General features: G+C 46.2%; 1 protein-coding gene across 3 annotated transcripts in view; it reads left to right on the forward strand.

Annotated features, from left to right (window-relative positions):
- The window catches only part of TNNT1 (troponin T1, slow skeletal type), a 112,868-nt gene that overhangs the window by 78,030 nt on the left and 7,059 nt on the right, over positions 1 to 27,779 (forward strand). For all 3 annotated transcript variants that reach the window (XM_086930315.1, XM_086930317.1, XM_086930316.1), the window contains 5 exons: positions 2,079 to 2,156; positions 2,339 to 2,452; positions 4,503 to 4,612; positions 22,640 to 22,730; positions 25,724 to 25,764. In XM_086930315.1, coding sequence (XP_086786441.1) covers positions 2,079 to 2,156; positions 2,339 to 2,452; positions 4,503 to 4,612; positions 22,640 to 22,730; positions 25,724 to 25,764 — 434 coding nt within the window. The remainder of the gene's footprint in view (positions 1 to 2,078; positions 2,157 to 2,338; positions 2,453 to 4,502; positions 4,613 to 22,639; positions 22,731 to 25,723; positions 25,765 to 27,779) is intronic.

Raw genomic sequence — 27,779 nt, forward strand, 5'->3', positions numbered from 1 at the left:
ATGTCAAATATATTTTTTTACCAAGGCTTCAAAGGAGGTGGTAACTCATTTGCAAATGAAAAGCGGTCCTCAAAAACTTTTTTTAGGAATAGGAAGTGGTCCATGAGACCACTATTTACTCAAAATAAAAATGTAAAAGTTCTCATTTTAAAAAAAAGTATCCCATGTGCTGCATTTACAAAAAGATTCCTTATTTGAAAAGCAGTCACAGACATGGCGGCCTGATGAGCCCAGCATGCCACCATCCCTGTGATTGTTGCTAATCATAATGGTCACATTTAGCAAACTACTTCACGCATTTTAAGGAGGTAAGTCAGATTGCAAACCACTATGAATGGTGATTTTGCAAAGCAACACACTAATACATTGGTTGGTTTCAAAGTCTAAGTAAATTCTGTAAAAGTTTGTGTGCAATTGCCACCACTTTCATCAAATCAAATTTTAATACAAAGGCGCCTTGGTGTCTACAGCGGAACAAAAACAAAAAATTCAAAATGTGGCCTTTAGACCGGCATACCAGTCAGAGTAGCACCTATAATTGGACTAGTGGTATCAGTATACATTGAAGAACTTGATGAAGCACTAATAGTGGAGTGAAATTAGTGCTTAAGCACTACCTGTAACACTAGGCGCACCATTAGTAGCAGTACTAGTAGCAGGATTAGTGATAGTGGTACCAGTGTTAGTAATAACAGCAGGAGTAGTAATAGCACAAGTTGACCCTGCACACCCGAACAATTAGTTAACACAATATAAATGCTTAGTATGCATATGTTCACAAAGAGATCCAATTGTTCTCCCAAGAATATCCAAAGTCAGGTTTCTTCTTTAAGCAATCCTTTTATTCACAATTGTAGATAAAAACCAATAGCCAACGCGTTTCGTCCGAAACCGGACTTCTTCAGGGCTGGATTCAAATATATCTGTATGGCACAGCTTCAGGTTGGTCTTTAAACTTGTGTTTTCAGAAATGATTTTCAATAAAGAGGAAAAGATCATATATTCAAGATGTGCCAAAGGTCCATTATTTCCAATCAAAGTAAAGAGATGAAGTAAGTGCCGTATGTGTGGTCCCGGCGTCTCGTAGTTCGTGCAGTCGTCTGGTGTGTAATAGCTGTTGTTGTAGTAAAGGTGCTAGTATCAGCAGTAGGATGTAGTTCACTACCTCTAGAATTAGGACCTTGGTTAGTGGCACGTGCAGTGGTAGTTGTAAATAGTCAATCTCTACTCACAGACCCCAGCACCTCCATGCATATTTACTTTCTGATTGTATAACAGTCTTTGACCCTTTTCCACACTCTACTACATTTTGAATAATTGTATGCTATACAAATACCACATGCATACATATTTTTCTTGTAGCAATACTATTACAATGCCAGTAGTATTATTTGGTGATCGACTTCTAGCACTGGTACCAGTACTTGTAATGTTGCCAATAATAGTAGTGGCAGTATAGATGTCAGCACTATTAGCATTATTGGGAAGTGATATCAGTAGATGTATCAGAATTATTACTTGTAGAACTAGGAGAAGCACTAAAGACTGCACCACTACCATTATTGATGGAGGACTAATTTAATGTGAGAAAACATTCTCTATTGATCTTCACATTTATTAAAATGCTATATAGTATTTGCCATGATTTATTTTCAAACATAGATACAATAGGACTCTGTGAGATTGACCGGATGGTAGGAATCTCCTAACCTTTATGTATTTTTCAGATGAAAAGGTCTATATGAAATTAACTTGATGAGTTTGGTGGTAAATGAATTTGGAGCCTATAAAATAACATAGATCCGAATGTATTTTTGAATACAAAAAAAAACATAAAGCTGCACACAAGTGTAAGTTTACCTTTGTAAAAAATATATCTTTTTTTTATGTGTGGAGTTCTCCGCCCCGACTGTGGACTCCCGCAGTCGTAAACGTTCTATTAACCTGTAGTTTGTGAATACAAAAAAAAACATAATCTAACACAAACGGGTAGGTTTATATTTGTGAATTATGCCTTGTACCCCTGCCAAAGTTTTAGGAGACTGTGGTTAATGATGCTTTTCATTTTCTCTTGTTAGGAGCACCGCCGAGCTGAGAGGGCGGAGCAGCAACGCTTCCGAACAGAGAAGGAACGCGAGAGACAGACGCGGCTGGCGGTGAGTACATAATTCAATAGGAGCTTTCAGCCTTGTCCTAAGTTGTTCCAAAAACTAAATTCTGGGGTGGAAGGATGTGCTCAATCTATCCAAGTGTGGATGTAGGAAATATGTTTGCATAACAGCATGTAGTCCATGACTCAATTCCTGACAATAACATGCTTCCTCTACTTCACTCCCAGGAGGAAAAAATGAGGAAAGAGGAGGAGGAGGCCAAGAAACGTGCTGATGATGATGCCAAGAAAAAGAAAGTTCTCTCCAACATGGGTGCTCACTTTGGTGGCTACCTTGTTAAGGTGAGATTCGTTTGGTTAACTACAGTGAGCGTATAAAAGGGAAAGGTGTTGGAGGATGTGTTGGTGCCAAAGCTATAAGGAAGGATGTGGATCTCTGGACTTTAACGGCAATGTGCAGCTCAACCTGGTCCCCAGACCAATTGATGATCTTTATGCTTAAGCATTGACTCGAGGATTGCTATGCACTGTAGCAGAACATATACATTTGTATTTATTTGCAGTTTCCTAAAGCACGAACAAGACCCAAGTGGGTGACAGAGTACTTTACATAAGACCAGTTGTGAGACATATGAACAGTTATGTTATGTTACAATGCCATAAATTGATTACATTTATTATGGACAAATTTCAATAGAAAAAGTTATGTTCAAGTAAGAATAGAAATCTGTATGGTGAGGTCATACAGACACATTGGGATATATTTACAAGGCGATAGCGCCACTAGAACGTCACTTTCAGCCTTCTAAATACGGACCCTTTAAATGCATCACTTTGCGTGAAAAGGGAATGTAACAGGTGTTGCTGTGGGCATTCCACCACAACGCCCATTGCTTTTTGACGCTGCCCCAGATGTACAAGGATGTATAAATCTGAGGCAGGGCCAAAAACTAACACCATGCAATAGCAGGCTTTAGAATGGCGAAACGAGGAGAAATGTTTATATTTCTCCTCAATTTTGCTTTTCTGTGTGTGCTGCTTTCTGCAGCACACGTAGAAGTAACAAATCACCATTATTGATTGTTTATGTGCAGGAAGAGATACCTTCCTGTACATAAACAATCATTTCCTGCAACGCAGGCACGATTGCACTATAGTCCAAGGGTGCCTGCATTGGTGCTAGGCATCTAATTTTAGCGCCAGCGCTAGGGAAAACAAAGTGGTTCATTGAATTCTTGTAAATTCAACACATTCCTGCTTTTTTGAAATGTCAGAGCGCAGGGCTGCCAAATTTGGCACAACCCTGCGCTCCGACATTTCCTTGTAAATCTGCCCCATAGTTTGTACTTTTGTAGGCAGTAATCACTCATCACCGTAGAGCTGCCTCCGGTCCTCACCAGTTTCCCATGAAGTTGAAAGTAAGGTAAAATCAGCACAGATCCAGCTAAGTCATCTCCCTCGTCTCAGCAGATTTAGGCCGACTCATTTAGAAATAACGTTTGTGTATTTCAGCATTTTGACATTCTTGTTAAATGGAGGTACACTTAAGTAGTAGAATGGAAGGCAGCCATTTTTTCTTCTAAATGGTCGTCTGCATTCTTAATGCATGTAACTGCATTACATTTATGCATTTGCACACTGCTCAATCTAGCATTACATAGACTGCAGGCAAGAGTATCATCCATCATTTGCATGTATGAGTTTGTCATTGAGTCGTGAGGATTCTCCCTACCTGACAACCTTCTAACTGAACCAATGTAGATATGATGTAAGTTAAGCAGGGGTGCCTGTGTCCTTAAATCTCTTCTAACTGGTAACTGTTCTATCACTTTTGGAGTCTTGGTGGACCTCATTATTAGTAACAGCAAAATTGGCTTTTTCTTACACTTGGTTTTAGGGTCGGATGACCGCATGCTGTTTCCAGCTGTCTTTTCTGTTTCATTGGAAAGATCTCTCTTATCTAATCTCTGTCAGAGCCTCTTGATGGCAGCCGCTGGTCTCTGATGTGTAGTCTGACCTAATCAATCCTTCTGAGTGGGCTTCCTGCCCTTGCGTTCACTGCTGTACTCCAGCTTAGGGTGGAAGGAAAATGTAGAGAGTTCTGTCCCTTCTTTCCCTATCCCTGTCAGATGATTGCTCCTATATCCATTGTCCCTATGTGTTTTCATGTCCAGCTGGTACCCGCAAGGAACACTCATGATCGCCCTGCTTGTGTTTCCAGGACTTTGTCACTGGAGATTCCAGAACATTTGTAAAGATTGACCTTATATGTGATCTTTGTTAGCTAAAATAAAATTATAAAACAGAAACATAAAAAAGGAATACCTTCCTAGCACCAAAATGGTGATGTGGTGTAATTGCTTGGAGAGTAATTTCTTATGTTGTCTTGTAGGCTGAGCAGAAGAGGGGAAAGAGACAAACGGGTAGAGAGATGAAGAGGAAAATCTTGTCCGAAAGACTCAAGCCACTGAATGTGGAAAATCAGAGTGAGCACACCCTCAAGTAAGTAGGCCCGGAAGGATGGTGGAAAGCAAAACTATTCCGCTGGTTGTCCTGGACTGAATTGTAGGGAATTTATAGAAGGCTTTCTACACCAAGGCATCTCTAGGTGCTAAACATCAGGCTGTGGGCACAACAGGTTGTAATGTTGTTCAGTGTTGGTACTGTAGCAGGAAGTATTCTGTTCAGGAATGATATTTGAAAAGTTGATATAGTGTTCTGTGCTGGTATTTTAGCAACTGTTACTTTACACTGTCCAATTAGGGGATGTATAGCAATTTAACCTGCAATATTGCTCTTGCTTCTTCCCAACTGTCTGAGAAATATGCTTTAATAGGAGATCAAGTAGGAAATCACTCCTTTAAAAACTGCCATCCATAAACGTTCCAGGTCCTGCACTCTAGCAAAAGCAAGAAACACTCCGCTCCATGGAGCTGCTGACCTGTCATTTTCCACTCTCTGCAACTTAGACTGCCACCTTCCATATCATCTACAGGTCTCGCAGGCAGAACGATTGCTTATTTGATGAATTTATTTATCTCCATCCATCCAGAACAGCACCATCATCTTGTTGGGTTCCTTCAACCTCCCTGACAACACTAGTTAAAACAAATTACAAGAGACATCCTCTTCAACCTCATCAATACACTCAACATGGTTAAAAATTTCACACACCAACAACTACAAAGGCCACATCCATGACCTTGTTTTCTTAATATCATAAACAATACAATGCTAACCGTCCATTTCACTGGACTGGACCGACCACTTTGACATCCATATCCCCCAGCTTTTCACCCTACCGACAAAACAAGGTCAACATAAAAGAGAAAACCAAATCTTCAAATCCTTCAAAGACTTCTTCGAGACAACCTAATGACTGAACTCACCTCTTGCCCTTTAATCTCCATGTCTGATGCCAGTACTCTCTTAAACAACTTAAACATGTGTTTGGAAAGCTATGTGAACATCAACAACTCAATTACAACATGCAAGTGCAAGCCAAATCCTTCAGCACCCTAGTGTTCTAAAAACTATGCTGAACATTAACAATCCATCCACAGACAAGAAAGAAAATGAAGTGAAACAGAACTCTCGAGGACCTCTTGATACTGAAGTAACTGAGCAATTCAGACAGCTCACTACATCAACCAAAGCAAAGTACTATGCCAGCGACATCAGTGAAGCCACCAACAGAAGCAGGCCCACCCCCGCTGGGCCATCTATTTCTCATGCCACAGAAAAGTGCAATGCCATTAACCTCTTTATCAGTTAAAAATACAGATGATCCAACTTTACACCAACAACATCAATCCTGGTTCAATTGTTACACTCATCCTTTCCCTTAGATCCCCACAATGGTCAGCTGTCAAAGCCCTATCTCTCCCAGATTTAGTTAATATTCATAAATTCAAAACTCCCTCAAAGCCACTTCTTATGAAGATGATGTCTTACCATTGCCCTTCATGAATGCTTTCTTTAGGGATACGCTTTTGCCCCTACTTATCATTGTCACTCAAGGCATTTTCCCAGAAGCTCTCAGGCAGGCTAGATCCTCCCACTCCTAAACTACCAACTTCTCACTAACCTAGCATTGATCAGTAAGATAATTGAACACTGAGTCTATGTTTAACTCCAAGACCACATCAGTGCTAACCATTTACTGCACAACTACCAGTCTTGCTTCAGATAAAGCTGCAACACAGAGACTGCTATCTTATACATAGTAGACAATGTCCTCTTGACCACAGATGAAGAGGATCCCTACCTCCTGATATTGCTGGGCCTCTAAGCTGTCCTTGAGGCAGTCAACATCTAGACTCTTGAGTCGGATTCACCATCAAAGTCCTTCACTGATTCTCTCCTATCATTCCAACTGATACCAGTTTGTTCACATGGGAACCTCCAGGTCACAAAAGATCCCTATCACATGTGGAGTCCCCCAGGGCTCTTTACTGTCTCCTGTCATCTTCAGCGCTTACATGGGGCCACTTGGTGCTCTACTCAGAGATACCAGCATCACATTTCATCAATATTCTGATGATACACAATTCTACTTGAAATCCTCCTGCACTTCAAACATCCAATGCTTCAAACACTTTGTGCACATCATTCACCCCTGAATATCCAGGATTTACTTGAAACTCAATCCAACCAAGACAGAATTCTTGTTATTTGCCAAGAACAACAAACAAGATACAGTACAAAACTGTCTCAATTACATGAATCTTGACAGCTTTGAACCCCAACTTTCACCAAATGTCAAGTCACTTGGATTCACTCCAAATACCAACCTCAACCTCAAGAGATACATTGGCAAAAAAACAAAGAAAGACTGGACCTAGCTTTCTCTTCTAAAGAAAGTGAAACGTTTCTTCCAGAAAACATCACTGAACAGCTGTGCAAGCCTTTAGACACTTACATCTGGATGGCAATAATGCCCTACTTCATTGTCGCCCAGACTCCCCACTAGCACACCTTGGAGACATCCTACATGCTGCAGCACTTCTCATTCAGGCTCTGAAGACATATGATCACATCACCCTCAACTTGATGAAATTCCATTGTCTTCCTTTGCCGGAAGGCCGCATCTTTAAAACCAGCGGCATCATATACAAAGCTATCGCAATCAAGAACCCTGCATTATCTTGGGAAAAGCTCATCATCTCCAGATAGCAAGTCTTTTCCATCTAAGCACCCACGATCTGGAACAAATCCCTGTATCTATCAGAACCGCCCCAACCCTAGTCCAATTTAGGGAAGAGTTGAAGACTCACCTCTTTACAGAACACTCCTCTGTAATTCATCCAACAATCAGGCATTCTCACCTGCTACTCATTGACTTTACCCTTGTCTTTGATTCTGTAGAACGATCCACATTGTAGAAGTATCATATACATACATACAAAGAATCCTAGAACTGTAACCAATGCATTGCCGCTGGTATCTACCACCCAGTTCATTTTGATTTGAGATTATGACCACCGGGTGGATGCTCCTTAAAATCAATATACAGAACTTCTCTCTAACCTCTATATCAGGTGCATAATTGTTGCCACTCCTATTCTATAGACCATATTCTAGATTGTGTGTGGACTATCGACCCTGTGATAGAGACTTTAACCGCTATCGCTATTATCTGGTCTGACCATTTTGTGGTCAGCTTTTCCATTCCTTATTCAGCTCGTAAGACAATGGCTGAAAGAGGAAAAAGCAAATGTTTAAGTGGACCTAATATTCCCCAGAAGCTATCAAATCCTAGTCAGCTAATACCTCTACATGGCTGTACTTCTGGTCAGTATCATTGCTATGTTACGTTTACTGGCTTACTCAGGCAATAGATACTATTACCCACTCCCTTATTACCGAGTGAATCTCTTTTTAAAAACTTTGTACCATTCGTCGAAGCCTGTACCATTACCCTCACTGCATTCACTCTGAAGCATATTTTTCATATCATATCAAGATTTGTTTCTTTCAATCTCACTATAATAAATTCTACGTCTTCTATGTGGGGAGTGGGTGTTTTTTTGTTCAGATTGCCAACCTGTAGAATCAGTTACCTAAGTTGCAATTATCTTAACATAACATTCATTGTATCCTTAAAAGCTAGCGTGGCTCTGATCTTCCTGTAATTATGTTGGACAGCCTTACTATACAGGATTGGAGGAGGAAGAACTGCACCAGAAAAAAAGAAATGTGGTCAACTATTATAGAACGTAAACACTGCTTCATTCTAGTTTTTACCACTAAATAATAAATACCATAAACACGTCCCTGTTGGCTGACCCTCCTAGGGAAAGGATCACATAGTCTAATTGTTAGACCTAGAATTTGAGTTTTTGATGTACCTTCCTTCGTCTCTCTTAATAATCCATTATGTTTATATCTCTTTTCTCTGACCCATAATAGCCCTCTTGTGATGTCAATCTAAGGTCGTAGTTTGGGGGGCATGGCCACGCAAGAAGGCCGAAACGGTGCGTTCTTGAGTGTCTACCTGCCGGCCCCGTAAAATCCTGCACAATCCTGCCATATATATGGACACAGTAACAGACTACAGAAAGTAGCTCATATACCCCAGAGACCAGGGCAATAATCTGTATCAAGCGACAATGTATCAAGGGTATCATTTCAGGGGGCAATTATACATATGTGTGTTATGACACAATTACTTAAAAGTGATTTCATCGCAACATGGAAAAGAAAAACCAGGGAAAACAAGTCATGTAAATGTATTTCATATAGTAGACATGTTGGACATATTCACTTCATATGTTTAAGCACATGGGTCAGTAGCACTGCGTTTCATTCAGTGGCATGTAACCAACAAAATACTGTGCACAAGTGCTCGTGAAGTGTAGTGACGGCGCAAGTGACACATGAGGTGGTACAAACAGTGAGAGTGATGGGGGCAACAGCAAGTGGAACTCTTTGCACCCCTACCCACGGATACCCTATATATTCAATTTGATTGCTCTTGTCATATGTTGCTATGGTATCTTTTTTTTTTTTTTTTTTTAACATCATTTTTATTGCATCACCAATATAAAAGTACAGACAAGATAAGTATCAAAATGAGTATGGCATATATCAGTATAGTTGAAAACAATCGTTTTTCGTCCGGGGAGCTCTCCCCGCGTGCGATGCTGGCAGCTCCATCTCCGTCTTGGCCACATACTTCTTACATTGTCTGACCGCTTCATTGTGCAAATAACCCTGGGATGCTTTTGTGATTTACGCCCCTCCCCCTCCCCAATTTTCGGTACCCCAACATCCCTCCAAACCAGCTTCCTACCCGCCCTCCCCCGTGGTCGCGCTGCGCCTGAGTAACCATGTATCAGTGCCTGGTGTGTTGCAGGAGGAAGCAAACAATCGCTAAGGTGTGTTCTCCTGTATAGTGTTAGGGTCTGCTCCGGCTAGTTCGCTCTCGCCTTCCTGCCCCTCATCGTCCACATCCCTGAGCGCCTGCACCATCACCTCCCATGCAGTCGCCCTTTCCAGTGCTTTCTCATCATTCGACCTCCAGGCCATCTGGTATCGTAGGGTACTATCACACGCGGCCCATCTCAGACACTCCCCATACCATCTTTTATACGTGGGCCCCACTCTGGATTTCCAATTTCGTGTGATCTCCCGCTTGGCCAGGATAAGCCCTAAATCTATAAATTTACTTGACATCGTGTTTCTAGGTGTGTGTGGGAACCAGTGAAGGATGCCAACTGCCTTAGTGTATTGGATATCCCTGTCCGTCGCCCCGTTAAGGGCCCGTCCAACTTCCTGCCAGTAGTCGCCCAAAGAGGGGCAATCCCACAGCATATGACAGAAATCCGCCCCCGCTATATTACATCTGGGGCAAGCAGCGTCGACCGCCCCAAAGTACTGTTGGATTTTCCCGGGCGTAAGGTATGCCCTGTGGATAACATAGAAGTGGATTAATTGGAACCTGGCATTCCTCGAGCTCTTCCGCGCCCTCCTCAGCAGTTGGCCCCAGGTCGTGTCTGGTATCTCCACCTGGAGGTCCAGCTCCCACTTGGCCTTCAGGGCTGCCAGAGGTTGCAAGGCCTCCCGCTGCATCCGCGAGTACAGGCATGTGACGGCCTTAAAGGTTCCCGCCGCCATCATGGCGTACTGGCAGGCCATTGAGGTACCTGGTTCCTGCAGCCCTTCCCCCCAGTGGGCTCGCATGGCGCCTGTGACTGCCGCGTGCAGCAGGTAGTCACCCCTCGGTAGGTCAAATCTCTCTTGCAGGTCCCGAAACGGCAGCAATACCCCATCTTCGTAGAGGTCACCCAGCACGTGTACTCCCGCCTCCTCCCACCCGAGCAAGCGTGACCAGTCACCTCCATGTGGGAGGGCAGTGACCATTCCCAACGGTATTTCGGGGGCGTACATAAGGCGGACACCCGCCCGCTTACGGGCCCGGTCCCAACATAGACGGAAAGTCTGCTCCTCGACCGTCAGGTCTCCCACTCGGAGTTTCTGCTGCAGCGTGATATAAGCCAGAACGTGTCGCGGGGTGCCTTCGACTCTCGCGTCCTCGGGACCTCTATAAACTCTCGCCACCTCCTGAGTAAAAGTCTGCAGCTGGGCAGCGAGGTAATACCCCTCGAAGTCCGGCACTGCCATACCTCCCTCATCTTTGGGGCGTAGCAGCGTGTCGAGCGCTATGCGTCTCCTACCCGTGCCCCACAGGAACGCTATAATCAGTGACCTCAGGCGTTTGAAAACCGAACCCGGGATCCATACCGGCAGTGTCCTAAAATAGTACAACAGCCTGGGCAGGGCTATCATTTTAAGCAGGGAAATTCTACCAGCCAGAGAAAGCGGCAGAGTCGCCCAGAAGTCCATAGATCCCCGCAGGGCGTTAATACAGCGAGTTACGTTGCCATCCAGCAGGTCGGACGGGGTGTGGTAAACATAAACCCCTAGATAATGTAGGCAGCGCGGCTCCCACCGGAGTTCCTGAGCAGTGAGTGGGCACGGCTCTCCCGGCCTCAGGGGAAACAGACAGGATTTAGGCCAGTTGACCCTCAGGCCCGATAACCTACCGAACTGCTCCAGTAGCCTCCGCGCCCCCTGAAGTTCGGCGCCGGCATCGGCCAGAAACATCAACAAATCATCCGCGTAAAGGGAGATGAGGTGCGGCCTCCCCCTAAAAGGCAAACCTGCGTAGTGGCGGCCCAGTCTGGCTACCGCAGCGAAGGGTTCCATTGCTAACGCAAACAGTAGCGGGGACAGGGAACAACCTTGTCTAGTGCCACGCCTGATCGGATACTGTCTCGAGATCAGCGCACCCACCCGGACCCTCGCCACCGCCTCAGTATAGAGGACCTTGGTCCACTGTATGTATCCGTCCCCCAACCCGAAGCGGCGCATCACCTCATACAGGTATCCCCATTCGAGGCTGTCAAATGCCTTCTCAATGTCGATGGACAGGACAAATGGGGAGACGGTGTCTGGCCAGTCCACACCCATCAGTCTCGTGAGTCTGCGGATGTTATGAGTGGTGTTGCGTGTCGGTATGAAACCACACTGGTCACCATGAACCAGGCTCTTCATGTGCACCAGCAATCTGTTGGCCAGAATTTTACTGAGGATTTTGTAATCCGTCGTCAACATAGATAACGGACGGTACGAGGACAGCACCGCACCCTCTCTGCCCGGCTTCAAGAGTGGGATCATAAGGGCCTCGCACATAGAGCCCGGGAGTCGGCCCTTCTCCTGCGCCTCATTGTATACCTCGCGCAGCCGTGGAGCAAGATGCTCTAGGTATTTGCCATAAAATTCGATCGGTAGACCGTCAAGGCCCGGGGTCTTGTTTCTAGCCATCTGTTTTACAGCGCAACCTATTTCTCCGAGGGAGATTGGCCGCCCTAGCTCTTCTGCCTCCGAGTCCTCTACTCGCGGCAACTCTAGCCCGTCCAAGAACTCCTCAAGCTCCTCCGTCCCCCCCGTATCACCACTCAGATAGAGCCCCTCATAATAAGCTCGGAACTTGTTCAGGATCCCGGGTTGGGTGTGGCAAGGCTCCTCCCCTGGCTCCTGTATCCTCATGATCGGCCCTCCCCCCCGGATAGGGTTAGCAAGCCAAGCCAACATCGCCCCCGCCTTATCACCTTCCGCATGCGCCCTCGTCACGTACGCCTTGTGGTCGAAGCTACGCAGCCGCTCTAGCTCTACCGCCAGCCCCTCCCGCGCCCCGCTAAGCCCCTCCTGCAATTCTGGGTGATTCGGGCGCCTCTTCTCAAGATCCCTCAGCCGTGTCTCAGCCTTGTCTAAGTCATCCAACAAAGTCTTCCGTGCCCCTGCCGTGTGCCCAATACAGTGTCCCCGCACCACCACCTTGAAAGCATCCCATTCAACCGCCCTCGAGGAAGCCGAACCACTGTTCTCCTCAAAATACCTCTCGATACGGTCACTCAGGGCCTCCCTGAACAACAAGTCGTCCAGGGTGTCAGGTTGCAGGCGCCATGTTGGCACGCAGTTAACAGTCACCATCCATTCCAGAGACATCAACAAGGGGTTGTGGTCCGATATCGTCCTTGCCAAGTATTCCGCCCCTCCCACCGCAGGGAGCACACATTCCGAACAAAGAAACGCATCCAGCCTCACATGTAAATCATGCAGGTGCGAGTGAAAGGAGTAATCCCTAGTGGTGGGGTGCAACGCCCTCCATGCATCCGTGAGGGCCCAGCTCTCCTGCCATTCTAATCTACGCTTGGCGATCCTATGCGCCGGGGACGCGCGTAGCGGGGGATGGGATCTATCCAGTAGCACATCCTCAACCGAGTTGAAGTCCCCCCCCAGGAGGACCGGCCCCGCCAAGTAACCCGCCAATTTGCCCGAGACGTTAGACAAGAAAGCGGGCAGGTCCACATTAGGAGCATACACATTGCAGAGCGATATCATCCTGCCTCTCAGCCTTCCTTCCACCGCCACATATCTGCCCTCTGGGTCTATCGATGACTTCGAGACTTGGAAGGGGACCCCCGCCCGTATCCAAATCAATGTCCCCCTCGCAAATGCTGAAAATGTCGTGTAGAATAACTGCCCCCTCCAGCGCCTTTGTAGAGCCGCCCCTTCCTGCTTATTTAGGTGCGTCTCCTGCAGGAACGCTATGTGAACCCCCCTACGCTTGAGGTACGCCTGAACCTTATGTCTGCGCGTCATGGACTGCATGCCCCGCACATTCCAGGTCACACATTTCAACGCTCCAGTACTAGCCATTCCCCCCTACACAACCGGACCATACAACAAAGAACAGTGTTCGCCGAAGTTCCGCGACCACGGGCCCTCCCCCCCACCCTCTCCAAACAGGAAGCCAAACCCCTCCAACCACTACAACCCCTTGAGCAACCCCAACTGCTCGCAACTCCCACCCCCCCAGGACAGGCCCCCCCGCAACTGGAAGTACCCCCATCCAAACCAACACTCCCGATCACCCCTCAAGGAAAGGTGGTAATATTCGCAGTCCCCACTGCGATGACCTTAGGGGCCAGTAAGGCGCGGCTCAATGCTATAAAACCTCCAACAAATCAGCCCCGCGCGCTCCACCCCACAATCCCCACATTACAGATCCCCAAAACCTCAATCAATGTCTATCCACTGCTGCGGGTCCATCGCCCCGGTGTCCAACCAACGAGTCCCTTCCGCTAAACCAGTTCAACACGCCTCCAGTATCTCTCCCGAGGTCTGCGGCGTCACAATAGGGCCCCGGGCTCCACCAAATTCCGATTGTCCTGTCTCTGAGCCCGTTCCCGGAGCCTCCGAATCCGTGCCCTTCCCAGACTGAGTCCTGGCGGCTCTAGATAAGTCCACCACCGCCTGCAGGGCCGCCTGCCTCTCCGCCTCCGTCTGCGACATCGAGGGTTTCCCGGTCCTCCTGCGATTCTTCCTGATCCTTTGGGACTGCCTGATCGGCTTTTCCATCTTGGCCTCTTCCTCCCTGGTCTTGGCACCGTCCGTTCCTGCCTTATAAGTATCCCACCAGTCCCATGCATCCGCGGAAGTCGTAAAGAATAAAGACTTTTCGTCCACCACCACTCTTAGCTTGGCTGGAAACAACAGGGAGTACTTGATGCCTTCCTGGCGGAGCTCGCGCTTGAGGGACAAGAAGTTTGCCCGAAGTCGCTGAGTCTCAAACGTGTAGTCCGGGAACATGGTGACTCTGTTGTTTTCCACTTGAAAGGGCCCTGCCTCTCTCGCCCTCTGTAGAAGCCAGTCTCTGTCCCGGTAATGGAGCAACTTGAACACCACCGGGCGAGGAGGAAGGCCCAAGGCTGGCGGGCGCGCCGGAACTCTATGTGCCCGCTCCAGGGAGAAGAAGGGGGACAGGCCTTCAGGTGCCACCTCCGTCCGCAGCCAGTTATCCAAGTAGCCCACCATGTCGTCGCCTTCAATTTTCTCCGGCAGGCCCACTAGGCGTACGTTGTTGCGCCTGCTCCTGTTTTCTGCATCCTCGGCCCTCCTTTCCAGTACCTTCAGACGGTCCATCACGTCGGCCATCTGGGCCTTCACCGTTGTCTGGGCCGGGGCTAAGTCCTTAACCGTGGTCTCCACGGATTTCACCCTGTCCTTAAGTTTGTCGTGGTCGGCCTTCAGGAGGCCCAAGCCCGTTGCCACCTGAGCTATGTCTTGCTGTAGGGCATCCTTTGTGGTGGCGATGGCTTCCAGGATGCGATCCTGCATCCGCTGTAACGCCGCCTGGTCTCTCTCTGCTCCTTCCGCCGCCTCGGTGTCGGTCGCGCCATCCCCCTTCCCCTTCGGTTTCCCCATCTGGGCCGGGATGGGCGGTGGTCCTCAAATATGTTCCTGGTCGCCCTCCGAGCGTCGCCGGGCACCGTCCTCCGGCCGGGTGCTCAAGTCCAGAAATGTCACCAAGAGGCAGGAAGCACCGAGCGGTCGCGGTCCGGCCAGCGCCAGTTGCGCCTGAGATCCGGGGTTCTCGTCTCCGAGTCACTGTCGCACCGTTGTCGCCCCAATCAGGAGACGGTCTTCAACCACCGCCCAAGGGCGCGCCCAAAGTTCTACCAACACCTGGGGAGAGGCGCGACGCGGCCGCCAGCACCTCTAGCGTGTCCGGGAGCGGTCTTCAGTGGGTCTCCGGGCAGATGTCTCCGTCACAAGCGATCTCATGCCATCGCCGCCATTTTGGGGTCCGCGACTTCTCGGCCGAGTTCAGCTTTCGAAGTTAAGTTACTGCTGCGGGAAGGCTCGGTGTCGTCTTCCGCGGGTCCCGGACCCTCCGCAGTACCGTCCAGTACCGGATAATGTCCTTTATCTCGGGGTTCGAATGAGTTTTCAGGATATTTTCCGGGATCGGGCACGGAGCTCCGAGCTCACGCTGCCTACCTCCTCGGCATCCAAGCCACGCCCCCTTGCTATGGTATCTTGAACATGTAAATCGTGGTTTTATCTTACTTGCTGCTGCAAATAAGAAATAAGACCAAAGCCCCTGGGGGACCGGTTTCCCCGTCTTTCAGGCCTACTTCACAACGGCCAAAGAGAAACTCCTGGAGGTTTTCTTGAAGGCACAGAAGGCTAGGACCCTGACCCATCCATGCACGAGGATATCATATGTCTAATGTAAAAAATGGGGGACCTTAATGACCCCTTCTCATACCGGCCACTCACCATGATCAACTCCACTGTTAAAGTCCTCTACAAACTGCTGCTGAAGCGCTTGCAGGGAGTGATGTATGACCTGGTCCACGAGGACCAATGTGGGTTCATGCCTGCATGCAGTACAGTTTATACCTTTAGACGGTTAAATCACGCACTGCATGAGACCACAGAAGCAGACCAGGACATGGCTTTTTTATCAATTGACCTGGAGAAGGCCTTTGATACAGTCGGTTGGAGTTATCTCATGGCAGTGCTATGAGGGATGGGCATTGGCCCAGCCTTTCGGGACTGGGTGCGACTACTTTACAAGAACCCACAAGGAGGGGGGGGACTTGGAAGCCTGTGTAATACGAGAGAGCTGAAAGAAACCCATCATCTCGTTATATGCCGATGATGCGTTGATTTATGGCCAATCACATGCTGTGCCCCTACTGATGTGGCATATGGCTAACTATGGTCCGATTTTCGACCTACGAGGCAATGTTAGGAAGACCTTCTCGTTCCCACGAGGGAGCTGGCATCAGTGCCACCAGAATGGTAAGAGGAGGGGAAAAGCTTTCGATATTTAGGACCAATGGTCACGCGCACAATCACTGTGCACCAGTGCTTGAATGTGGATAGAGTTTTGAGGGGCCTGACCGGGTTGCTTGAGTTCTTGAGGACGTTACCCCTATCGGTTATGGGACGAGCAGCCAGTCTTAAGATGGTCTTCCTCCCGAGATGTTTATACCTGGTCCAGAAATCGCTGTTCTGCCTTAGAGCAACTTTTTTCCAAACTCAACAATTTGCTGATCTCTCTAGTGGGAGCGAGAAAGCACAGCTGGGTAGCCCTGTCAGACCTGAAACGAGATATTCGGGAGGGAGGCTTGCCTCTCCCATATATGCAACTCAATTATTTTGCAGCACACCTGCAGCATGCAGACCGATGACTGACGGAAACCGATAATTAGGGAGGTATTCTTGGGAGGATACACTGGCACGCCTACTGATGAGGAGGGGTCGCTCTGAAGTGCGGGTTCCCTACTTGGTACAGCACGACATGGGAGACAGTAGTTAAGAAGGTACTGTGTAGGGCCCCCTTCAACATAGAGTTACAGCAATGGGACCTTGAGCTATTTCGATCCATAGAGCAGGATATTTCTATGGACAGAAGAAGGGAGGGTGGATGACTCCTAGTGGGTGACTTATTCCCAGGGGAAGTTTTTCACACTTTCCAGGAAATGCAAGGCGCATTTAATGTGGGGGGGGGGACACCTTCTCCCTTATGCAAAGCTAGAAAACACGTCAAAGGAGACATGGCGCACCTACCCAGCTGCTTTATCATTCTCTCAGACATTGGGTGGATTGATTAGATGGGGAGTGGGTAGACAGCTCAACACACTCTTTTACAAAGCCCTCAAGGGAACTACGACAAAGAGCTCATATCGGCTAAAAGCGGCATCCTCAAGGATTCGGATTAGGATCATGCATGTGGCCTGGTATGGGTGGTTTCCTGCAACAATAGGTTTAAATTATTACACTTCAATTATTTACACTACACTTTGTGACTCCCTCCTGGCTTAATAAAATAGACCACAATAGGGCAGCAAAATGTATGCGTTGCGGAGAGGAGAATGGCTGATTTTTGTATTTGGCTTGGCAATGTGCAGAGGGCCATGGCTTTTGTAGTGAGGAGGTACCTAGAATTGAGGGGGCCACGGGTATGACATCCCCTGTACACCTGAGGTCCGCCTGCTAGAAATAGTAAAGTAGCCCAGGCAATGCAATATATTCTACACATTCCTACATCTGGTGCTGCTCTTGCCCAATCGCAGAGTGGCCATAGGTGGATGGGATCCTGGGTGCCGAGCGCAGACATATGGATTAGGGATGTGCTAGAATGGGTGTTGCAGAAGAGCGACATATAGGGCTGTCCTGCCCTGAAGAAAAAGTTGTCAAGGTTGTGGCAGCCTAGAGGATGCTATTGGATGATTTTAATTAACATGGGGACTCTGACACTGATTGAGAGCAAGGAAAACGAGAAACAGGAATGTATATGAGTGTCTATTGAAAACAGGAGTTGCAGTTACCAAGCATGGACTTGATGAATGTACAGTCTTGTTAGCTCGCAGACTTGGTATATGTATTGTATTGTATTGTATTGTAATTGCATTTATATAGCACTTACTACCCCTGACGAGGCGTCAAAGCGCTTTTTCGGCGAGTAGCAGGCTCCTCCGGGACCCATGGAGGATTAGTGTTGAATTAGTATAGTGAAACATGCAAGTACATTTTAAGTGGTGGATAGGTTAGTCAGTTATTTGGATTTTGGAATGATAGCAGAAGGACAGAGGAGGAAAAAGGTATGTATTTATATAGCGCTTGTTACCAATGATGGGGTGTTGACGCACGCTATTCAGGAAGCCCATAAAGGATTAGTGGTGAAATAATATGGTGAAATATGAAGTCATTTCAGTGGTGGATATTAGTCAGTTATTTGGAGTGAGAAGGATAGCGGAGGGATAAAAGGGAAAGAAAGGTTTGACTTCATATAGCACTTGTTACCCCTGAAGGGTGTTGAAGCACTTTTCTGGCGAGTAGCACACCACTCCGGAACCCATAAAGGATTAGTGTTGAAAATTAGCATAGTAAAATATGAAGTAATTTAAGTAGTGGATATGTTATTCAGTTATTTGGGTAGAGAAGGGTAGGTAGCGGGATAGAAGAGGGAAAGAGGTTTGTATTTATTTAGCGATTTGAACACATCTCACCAACCCTCAATGCACTCAAATGGCTTCCCATGGAAGGTAGATGTATTTACAAACTGGCCTGCGTCACACAAAAGGCCCTCCATGCCCAATCCCCCATTTACATGAACAGCAAACTGGTAAAAGCAGGAAAATCCAGCCCCCATTTACATGAACAGCAAACTGGTAAAAGAAGGAAAATCTAGGACTTTGAGAAGCACCAACTCACTGCTTCTCTTCCCTCCGAAATTTTAAAGGAAATCGACCCAATGCCGTTCTTTCTCTGGTAATGTTCCCAGGATATGGAACACACTCCCTACGGACTTCAGATACAACCCCTCCTTCGACTGCTTCAAAAAGAACCTGAAACTCCTGCTCCTCAACCAATACTTCTCTGACCAAGCCAACCAACCTAGGCATCAATAGACAAATGGACTCCCCTCTCACGCTGACAATGATGGGGGTTATCTGACTATTCCAAACACCTGCGTTTTTCACTCTTTCTCTGTATACTTAAGTGTGACGTCTTTACTTATATATTTATGCATCCTCATGTCCTGTGATGTAGTGCAACTTTTCCTTTTCCTTAATGTTTGTAAAGCGCTCTGATACCCAAGGGTCTAGCTAGCGCTATATAACAGCAATCTGCCCCCGAGCTGCCGGAAAGCTTAGTGCCCCAAGCGGACAAGGCATATGTGCCACACTTCCTGCTGCTACTACTGAAACACAGCGGGGAGGGTGCCTCATGCTACCTCCCTCCCTACGCGGCTGTCCCACCCGGGCCTTGGCCAATGACCACGTGGGCTGAGGCTACTAAGAAGGGGGATCCCTGGTTAGATAGAGGCAGGTTTACAGGGGAACAACAGAAGCACCAAAAGGCAAAAACACTACCTGCCCCAACTAATAACAATAGGCCCCAGAGCGGGATCCTTAATTAAATACACTCTCGCCGGAGCCAATCAAGTGCAAGAGGAACTGTTCAAGCCAGTTTGTACAAAAACATGAATATTTTATTAGTTTTTAACACATATTTCAAAAAAAGTTTTTTTTAAATGAATATTTGGCAGAATACTAAATAATACATCAGACATCAATAACAAAATACTTAAATATATTGAGTCCCACACTTCAATTTCATACTGCACATTCAATCCTTTACAGGTTCGCACAACTCATCACACATACCCACACCTCAATCACACAACTCAAAATACATTCAAAGATAGAGGAAAAAGGGAGACGCCACAGGATGGTCTTGAGACAGAATGGCACATGTCATCATGAATAGGGGGGTAGGGGTAGATATAGTCCAGCTTCCCCCTCATGATCAACGCCAACGCGCGTTTCGGGGTATAGCCCCAGCCGGGGCTACACCTTCATCAGGACGAAAAGGGAACAACAAATGGAGGGAGGGACAAGGTACCAGCAGGTGCAAGAACTACACGCCAAATATGGGGTAGGAGGCACTAGACGGGGAGCCTCAGTGGGTTTGAAAAAGTTGCTCCGCTCATGAAATTTCCAGATAGTTCCAATACTACAGGCGGTCCTGAGATTCACTTTCTTTCCAGGCGGGCAAGGCACCACCTCTCAGCTTAGAACCAAAATTTCCAAAGTTCTAATTTTCCAATCACAGATTCAATTGGCATAGGCTGCAGCTACACGGGGGCGGGCGCTGACTTTTAGCCTCCTCATCACTAATCAGATCTTGGGGAGCCTCTAATTCCACCAGCCGGGACCGGCGAAGGAAAACGGGGGTGCGTGGTACACAGCTGCCCCCCACCTTCCTCCAACCCTGGCACCTGGGGTGTGCGGTACACAGATGCCCCCCACCTTCCTCCAACCCCGGCACCCACAGTGCCCACTCAGGGCTGGGGCAGCATGTCAGAGACGTCCGTGGTCAAATGGGAGCTGACCGAACCTCCCCCAGGCGGCTTGCAACCAAGGCAAGGCCACCCTGCCCTGATACAACCCCCCGCCCCGAAAGGGAGGAACCAGGCGAGGGGGGATATGCACTCACCGTGCAACCAAGGATCAGCAGCTCCCGGGACACATCCAACAGCATCAGTGGTGAGGAACAAAGCTGCTTACTCTGTATTGCCTAGAATGGCAACTGCACTTCCCCATATGCACTGAATGCTGTGTTTATTTGTCATAATAAATGCAAAAATATACTTTTTTTTAAAAAAAAAAAGGTTGCAGTTTGATGACAGGTTCCTCCAGTGATGATCATAGTGCAATGTCATTAGAAGGAATATGAAACTGGGTATATGTCTTTATATTGAAGACACTACTCCATATGGGAAGGATAAGTACAACACTGTTAGAGATCCTCTAGATAGTGAATCAACAAATGGTAAAAAAGGTCTGTGTTTAATCCAAATCAACATCTTTTTTTTTTTTATTGACAAAGTTTCATATAGCGCAAACTTGACCCAAAGGTATCTGGTATCAGAAAGCTCTACACAAACACCAGTTGCGTTACATGAGGACACATTCATTTTTGTTAGGCCTGGGACAAGACTCAAACCCGGTTCCCCAGATTTGAGGTCGACCGCCCTAGCCGTTAGGCCAACTTCTCTTTCAAGTATTTCAAGCAATTTTAAACATGATTATTTAGAAAGGTGGTCAGTCATAAATAAGCCAGTGAAAAATACAGATAAATGGGGGCAGCGCAACAAATTGTTACTCGCAGAATACGAAATATCGGACTGATCAATAATCAGTCTGGTATAAGGTGTGTTCATATGTTAGCAGCAGAGTCAGTTCAGTGAAATAAATTGTCAACGTTTTGACCTCGCAAGTCTGGAATTGGTCGTGGTCATCATCAGGACAGATGATAAAATGTAGCCCTGATTCTGAAGCATAGTGCCACAAGCGTGGACCACCAAGAGGAAGACTCAATGATATGTTATGTTATGTTATTGTGTTTGTAAAGTGCATGGCTACCCCAGCAAAGTGGCGTCCCAGGGCTAGTTTCGAAGTGACCGACTGCAGATGCTGACCAAATGGAAAGGTACCCCAAAGGAGCACACCTAGATGGAAAACAACCAGGTCTTCGGGGATTTCTTGAAGGACCCGTGGTTCTGAAAACTCCTAAGAGATAAAGGCAGTGTGTTCCAAAGGGCAGTAGCTTTAGCACGGAAATAACGACCACCCGCTCTTACTCTTGGCACACAGCCAAATTAAGATCGACTGAGCGCAGAGGCCGGAGCGGAAGGTACAGAGCCAGCAGATTGAACAAAATCAGGAATACATTTTAGCCATTTACTGTGTTAATGTCAATTAATGACACCAATTACACGAGAAAAAGGAGATTTGGATTTGTGTTCAGTGCTCAATATGCAATTCATTAGACAACAAAGTCTTTTGACGTATTGTATGTTCCAGTCAGATATTAAATTCTCGGAGTGATGAGATACCAGATTTACCGTGGAGGGGTGTGGCTCACTGGTTAGAGGTGGCAGACCCGGCAGCAGAGGATGGCCCGGGACCAGGGTTCAATTCCCGACGCGGCAGGGTCGTGAACCAGGGTCAGCGGACTCGATAATTCTCGCCTCGGTGCCTACTCTAACCAGGATCACACTCGGCAACTCTGGGCATTAGCTTGCCTCATCTCCACAACGGCCCCCCACAAACGCCGGGGATGCCTGGTTTCACCTTGGAGATACCCAGGAGGGAACATCTCACAGGGAAAGCCAGGACGGGTTCCCCAGCGGTCTATAGCGCCAGGACGCCTCCGGGTAGCAGTGCGCTTTACAAGACACACACATTTACATTTACATTTACATTTACCGAGTGATGCTAAGTCATACTGTGCTATCACATCAGCCAGTATAACATCACAACTTGACATTGTAATGCGAGCGCACAGAAAAACAAGATGTCAGACTGTCACATCACTCCTGTAACCACGCGTCAGATCGTGCCAGCACTCCGATGTCTGACTGTAGCATCCTCCCAGGTAAACAGTAGCATGCTCTGACATCACCCTACAAACTGTGAAACTGTGCAGAAAGGACAACAAGGTGTAAGAGTACGACAACGTTGATCTTTTATTACAGCTCTACAGGCTTAATGTTGGAAAGTTATGATAAATAGTACATAAGAAACTCATTATGTAGCCAATATTCAGAAGAAATGGGTACAAGCAGTAACACGTATTCACTCTGTCTTCAAACAGGGAAGCAGCAAAGGAGCTCTCAGACTGGATACATCAACTCGAGTCGGAGAAGTTTGATTTGATGGAGAAACTAAAAACACAGAAATATGAAGTAAGTGGTTTACTGAGATTGTGCCACAGCACCCCATTGATGCAGCTATGGATTACTAACCCATACACAACCTAATGATGCCAATATGGATTTCTAACTCACTCACATTAGTACCCCTGTATAATCTTAGTTTAATGCTTGGAAGGCAGCTGGTCAACTGGAAGGCTACAGTCTCTGTAAATGTAACTATAGAATGTCCTCTAAACTTTAACCACAAATGTAAGGTGATATTAGACCTAGTTCAGTGTTTTAGGACCCAGTAGGGCTATTGCTTCATATGCAGCTACCTTATGCACATATCCCAAAATGTATACACACTAAGGAAAAGTAGGAGCAAAACGGTCACAGGAAAAACCCTATCTCTGAACACTTTGTGCTCAAAAGGCTCCTTGACCTGAGCCTTCTCTACTTCATGAAGTGTTTTTTTAGTAATCCTATCAATAGGAGGGAAGGCCCTCACCCACTATGGTAGTGGCATGCTTCATCAGGGGGCCTCTCCTCGCAATGGTCATGTAGATCCAGGTGTGAGCTACAACCTTGAATAGGGTGCTCCAGAAGTGTTTTTGAGCTGCCAGGTGGAAATAAAGATGCCCTATAAAATATGAATAGCCTCTACTGGTGCGTGGGCTCATAGGGCAGTTGTGCCAGGAAAGAAAAAGGGTTTTAAAACTGCCTTATCAGTGTAGGTTCTGGGATACCCTCCTCACACTTTGGAGGCGTGCACTCGGTTGGGACCAAGCAGCATTTCAATAACCTGGATCCTACACCTTAGCAGTGAGTTGAGGCACATCTACCCAATATGGGGGGAACCTAGACAGTGGCGGGTTGTAATTATTCATATTCATTACTAACAGATTACACCGTCAGGCAGAGAGGGACTTTTTTGGTCCTGAAGAATGTCCATACATCGTGTTGACCTGGCATAATGGGTTGAATTAACTCCCATCTAAATATTTGTTATTAATCCAGCCTATCTAGGACCTCATTAAAGCTTGCCTACTCCCACCAATAAGGCAATTTTAAAACCTTTGTTTTCCTGGCTCCCCTATGCACTAATAAACCCTTGCACTGCTAGAGGATTTCCACATTTTATAGAGCATCCTTACTTCTATCTGGCAACCTATAAAAACACCCCAGGAGCTCCCTGTTCAAAGATGTAGCTCACACCTGGATCTAAGTGACTGGTGCCAGAAGAGGCCCTCGCCTACCGTCCTGTTGATAAGAATCACAGGAAAGACTTTATATAGTAGAGAAGGCCCAGGTCAAGGAAACTTTTGTGCTGTAAGTGCCCCACAATAAATTGGTTTTTGAGGAGAACTTCTATATGGGCTTAGTGAGTGGGTAAACATTAAAATGCATACGATCTTTTGGTAATCTCCTTAACTTAGCCTTTTAGTGCACGAAAGATAGCAAGGACTACATTTTTTTAACCAGAAACCATTATGCAGCCGTGGCCCGTGCAGGTAGGGGCGGTGGGGCTGTGCCCCCCCCCTACCCAGTCCCACCACCCTTACCTGCACGGACCGCTGGCTGCCATTATGAAAATCTCTTTAGTTCAGGCCTACAGACAGATTTAACTACCTCCCCGGACTTGTTTTTTAAAAAAAATATATGTATATATGTATTTAGAAGTTAATATCAGTTGTTTCTTCAATATATATATATATATATAAAAATATATATTTGCATGCTTCATTGCAAATACGTATGCATATCAGGCCGTTTATTGTTGCTTTTATGTACATATGGGCATATATTTAGAGTTTTTTACTCCAGTCACAACAACTTTACTAAGTGCCATGAGTATATATATATATATATATATATAAGTTAATAAAAACAATATACTCCTTTCAACCATTGTCCCATCCCTCCTCTCTATCTCATCCCAAACCTTCTAATTACTATGAACTCCTAAATATCTTTTCTAAACTTCCCCTTCTTTTTAGCCAATTCTCCTAACTAACGGGCGCACTTGACCACTACTCATGAGCATCTTTTTCAAATCCACGCCTCTGTTTTTGCCAATTCAGCCACTTAACAGGTACATGTCTGCTACTCTCAATAACCACTTAGTACTTATCCTTTGTAAGCCGTACCCATCTTTCTATACCTATTCATATCACTACTAAACACACAAGAACTCAAGAGCACAAACATAATACAACTAATCCACAAGGAAAGAAAAAAGAAAAAAAAATACTTATTACTAATCTAATTTTTAACTCTAATCTTGGGTTCCGGATTAACATGCTACTCTCTGCAAAGTTCTTCAATGCCTGATCAGTGGTTAATAAGCACTTTATAAATTCAATTTACAATCAAATGTACATACATACAGGGGCTTGGGATCAGCTGTCTTCCCTATTGGTCTGATCACGAGTCACGCATATTTTGCTTCCAGAGCTGGTGTACCTAGGGTGCTGGGTCACTTTTTTATTGTTATATTTATAAATACTTTTGCCTTTATTTTGCATATTGCTTACATTTGCAAATAAATAAATAAAGATTTTTTTTAATTGCTTGCTTGCCAAACCCATGGATTTCTTAATTTGTGGATCCTTTTATATCACAGGTAGAACCCCCTTGCACCCCCTGCTCACCTCACTAATCACATACCTATGTAGGCCACGGCTGGCATCCTTCCAACTTCCCCAAAAACTTGTTTATGGTTGCCTTAATAATTATTTTGAGATTATGGGCTTCCTGCATAAAAGGAACAATCTGATATTGATAAATGGGGATAGTGCACATGAACAAGCTCAACGTAAAACTCAGCTTCGATTTTTCACATTAGAAATGTGACAATTTCAGCGCTGCAAGCTTTGGATAGATGGACATTATATAGAAAGATGTCAAAAAGGGGAAGGGAGAATAGGACTGAGTCTTGCTGGGAACTGTTCTGGGTTAGTGAAGTGTACAAGTCTGGAGAGCGTATACTTCCAGATATAGAAAATCGTTTAATGTGATTGTATATGGTTTTGTTTCTCCAGATCAACGTTCTTTACAACAGAATCAGCCACGCTCAGAAATTGTAAGTAGCAGGAGAATGAATTGAGTTTATATCTGTTGCCACACTGCCTCTATTATTTTCCACTGCAGTCCTCTGTGTTTTTCATTCCACAAGGTGCAGCACTGCCAGTCACATGCCACCCCCTTACCTGACAAACAAATGATACTGCCAGAGCCCTAAAGAACTGTAATTCATTTCAGCCTGTTGGAAAATACAGACCAGTGCCACTGTGGGTGGAACCTTTCAAACCTCTTAGGTAGACCCTCATGAAGTTATGGGGTGCTGAGTACTTCCTCTATGAAACAATTGTCACAGGAGCTTTCATTACAAGTGCAAACAAAATAACATTTCCACAGGATAACCAACAGGAGAAACTTTCTGCAGAGCAACACAATCCCAGTGCATTGCCAAGACCACAATGTGTATGTTATGAAAAATCAGTCCTTCACAGGACAATGTCAGTGGGGCCAAAGATACTCATTCCTGTATTCAGAGGGATTCAGGGTGGCCTCTTGAAGAAACAAAGTGATGCTCCTGCGTACGCCCCTAACAACATGGTTTGAAATGACTTCTGTTTTACTCTACATTTATTCTCTTTAGTAGTTTGTAACAGCTTTAAGGAGTAATACACTTGCTCTTCCAAGCCCCAGTAAAATCCTAACTATGAACATGGCCCACCTGATATCTCCTAATGAGAGCCTCTTTAATCAATACTAGATTCAACAGACATTTCTCCTCTAGTTATAGTTCACTGTGCATTATGGTCCATCGCTTTCATCAAGGTGCCTCCTAACTCATCCTACCCGACAAAGACTACAATCTGATTTTCAATTCCTGAATAAATTCTACGGTCCTGATTACAAGTGCTGGTACGGATCCGTGTGTAAACAGGAGTTTGCACAGGGATCGGAATTGCATTGAGTGATAATTACCACACCATCACAGTTTCCCCAGATAAATTACAGCAGGTCTAATCTGTTGAAATTTAGAAGAGAAAAAAGGTCTGAAAAGGCGGGATATGCTGAATTTGGTGTGTTAAATACAATTTATGCATGGTATGCCTCGTTTTCACCTTGAAAACTTGGAACAGTAGTTATTTACCACAACCAGAAACTATCTGTTCGAGGTATATGAGCTGCAGATTGTGCACTATACATAGAACATCAGATGGCGATCTATGCATAGTGTACAAGTCTGCAGCTCTACATGCCAAGAAGAGATGCATACTGGTAAGTAGCATTTTCCTACCCCGGGTAATGGTATACATCAAATGTGGAAAATAACTCTCTGTTTTCCACATTGGTATTTTGGTAGCTAACCTGATTATGGAGTCTTGCAGTCGAACAGCCTAAGCTACTCCAGACAATAGATGATAAAGTCACACTTCTCCTGCTGAAGGACTTATGGCAATGCACTGTACGCGATATCTTGGAAAGTATTTCAGGCTGCCCTTGAAATATTAAAGATTCTGCATAAGGTATTATATAAAAGATCAAAGCTGTTGTCCGATCTGGGTCTTTATGCACCACTTCCTGCAGAGTGGAACCTCGTTATTTATTGCTTTTGACAACCAGGGCCCTATTATGTATAGGGCGCACTTTCCCTGTTTGCTCCCAGCACATCTTAAAACAGCTGCGCCGGGTGCAAACAGGGAAAGTGCGTCCTATTACATAGAATGTGCTACCCCCAGGGCAACTGCGAATACGTGCTGCCCCGGGGGGAGTGCATTCATGTGAAAAACGGAGCAACTTTGAAGCATCAGCTCCATGTTTCTCTGTGCAGGCAGCAACCCAGCTGCACTTTTAAAGGAGATTAGAGATCCCCTTGCAGATTGATGAGGTGAGTGACTGCACCAGCTGGCAAGGGGGTGTCTGGGGGCCCATAGGACCACCATTCCCACCTCCAGAAAGTTGCTATCAGGGGACGCAGAACCTTCTACTTTGTCTCTGCGCTTGTGTCTATAATACATCGCGGGTGCAGAGGCACAGGGATTCCCTCACTTGCACAGGGCCATGCCTCCATGCAAATAAAGGAGC

The sequence above is a fragment of the Lissotriton vulgaris genome, chromosome 7 (assembly GCF_964263255.1).
Source record: "Lissotriton vulgaris chromosome 7, aLisVul1.2, whole genome shotgun sequence".
NCBI lineage: Eukaryota > Metazoa > Chordata > Amphibia > Caudata > Salamandridae > Lissotriton > Lissotriton vulgaris.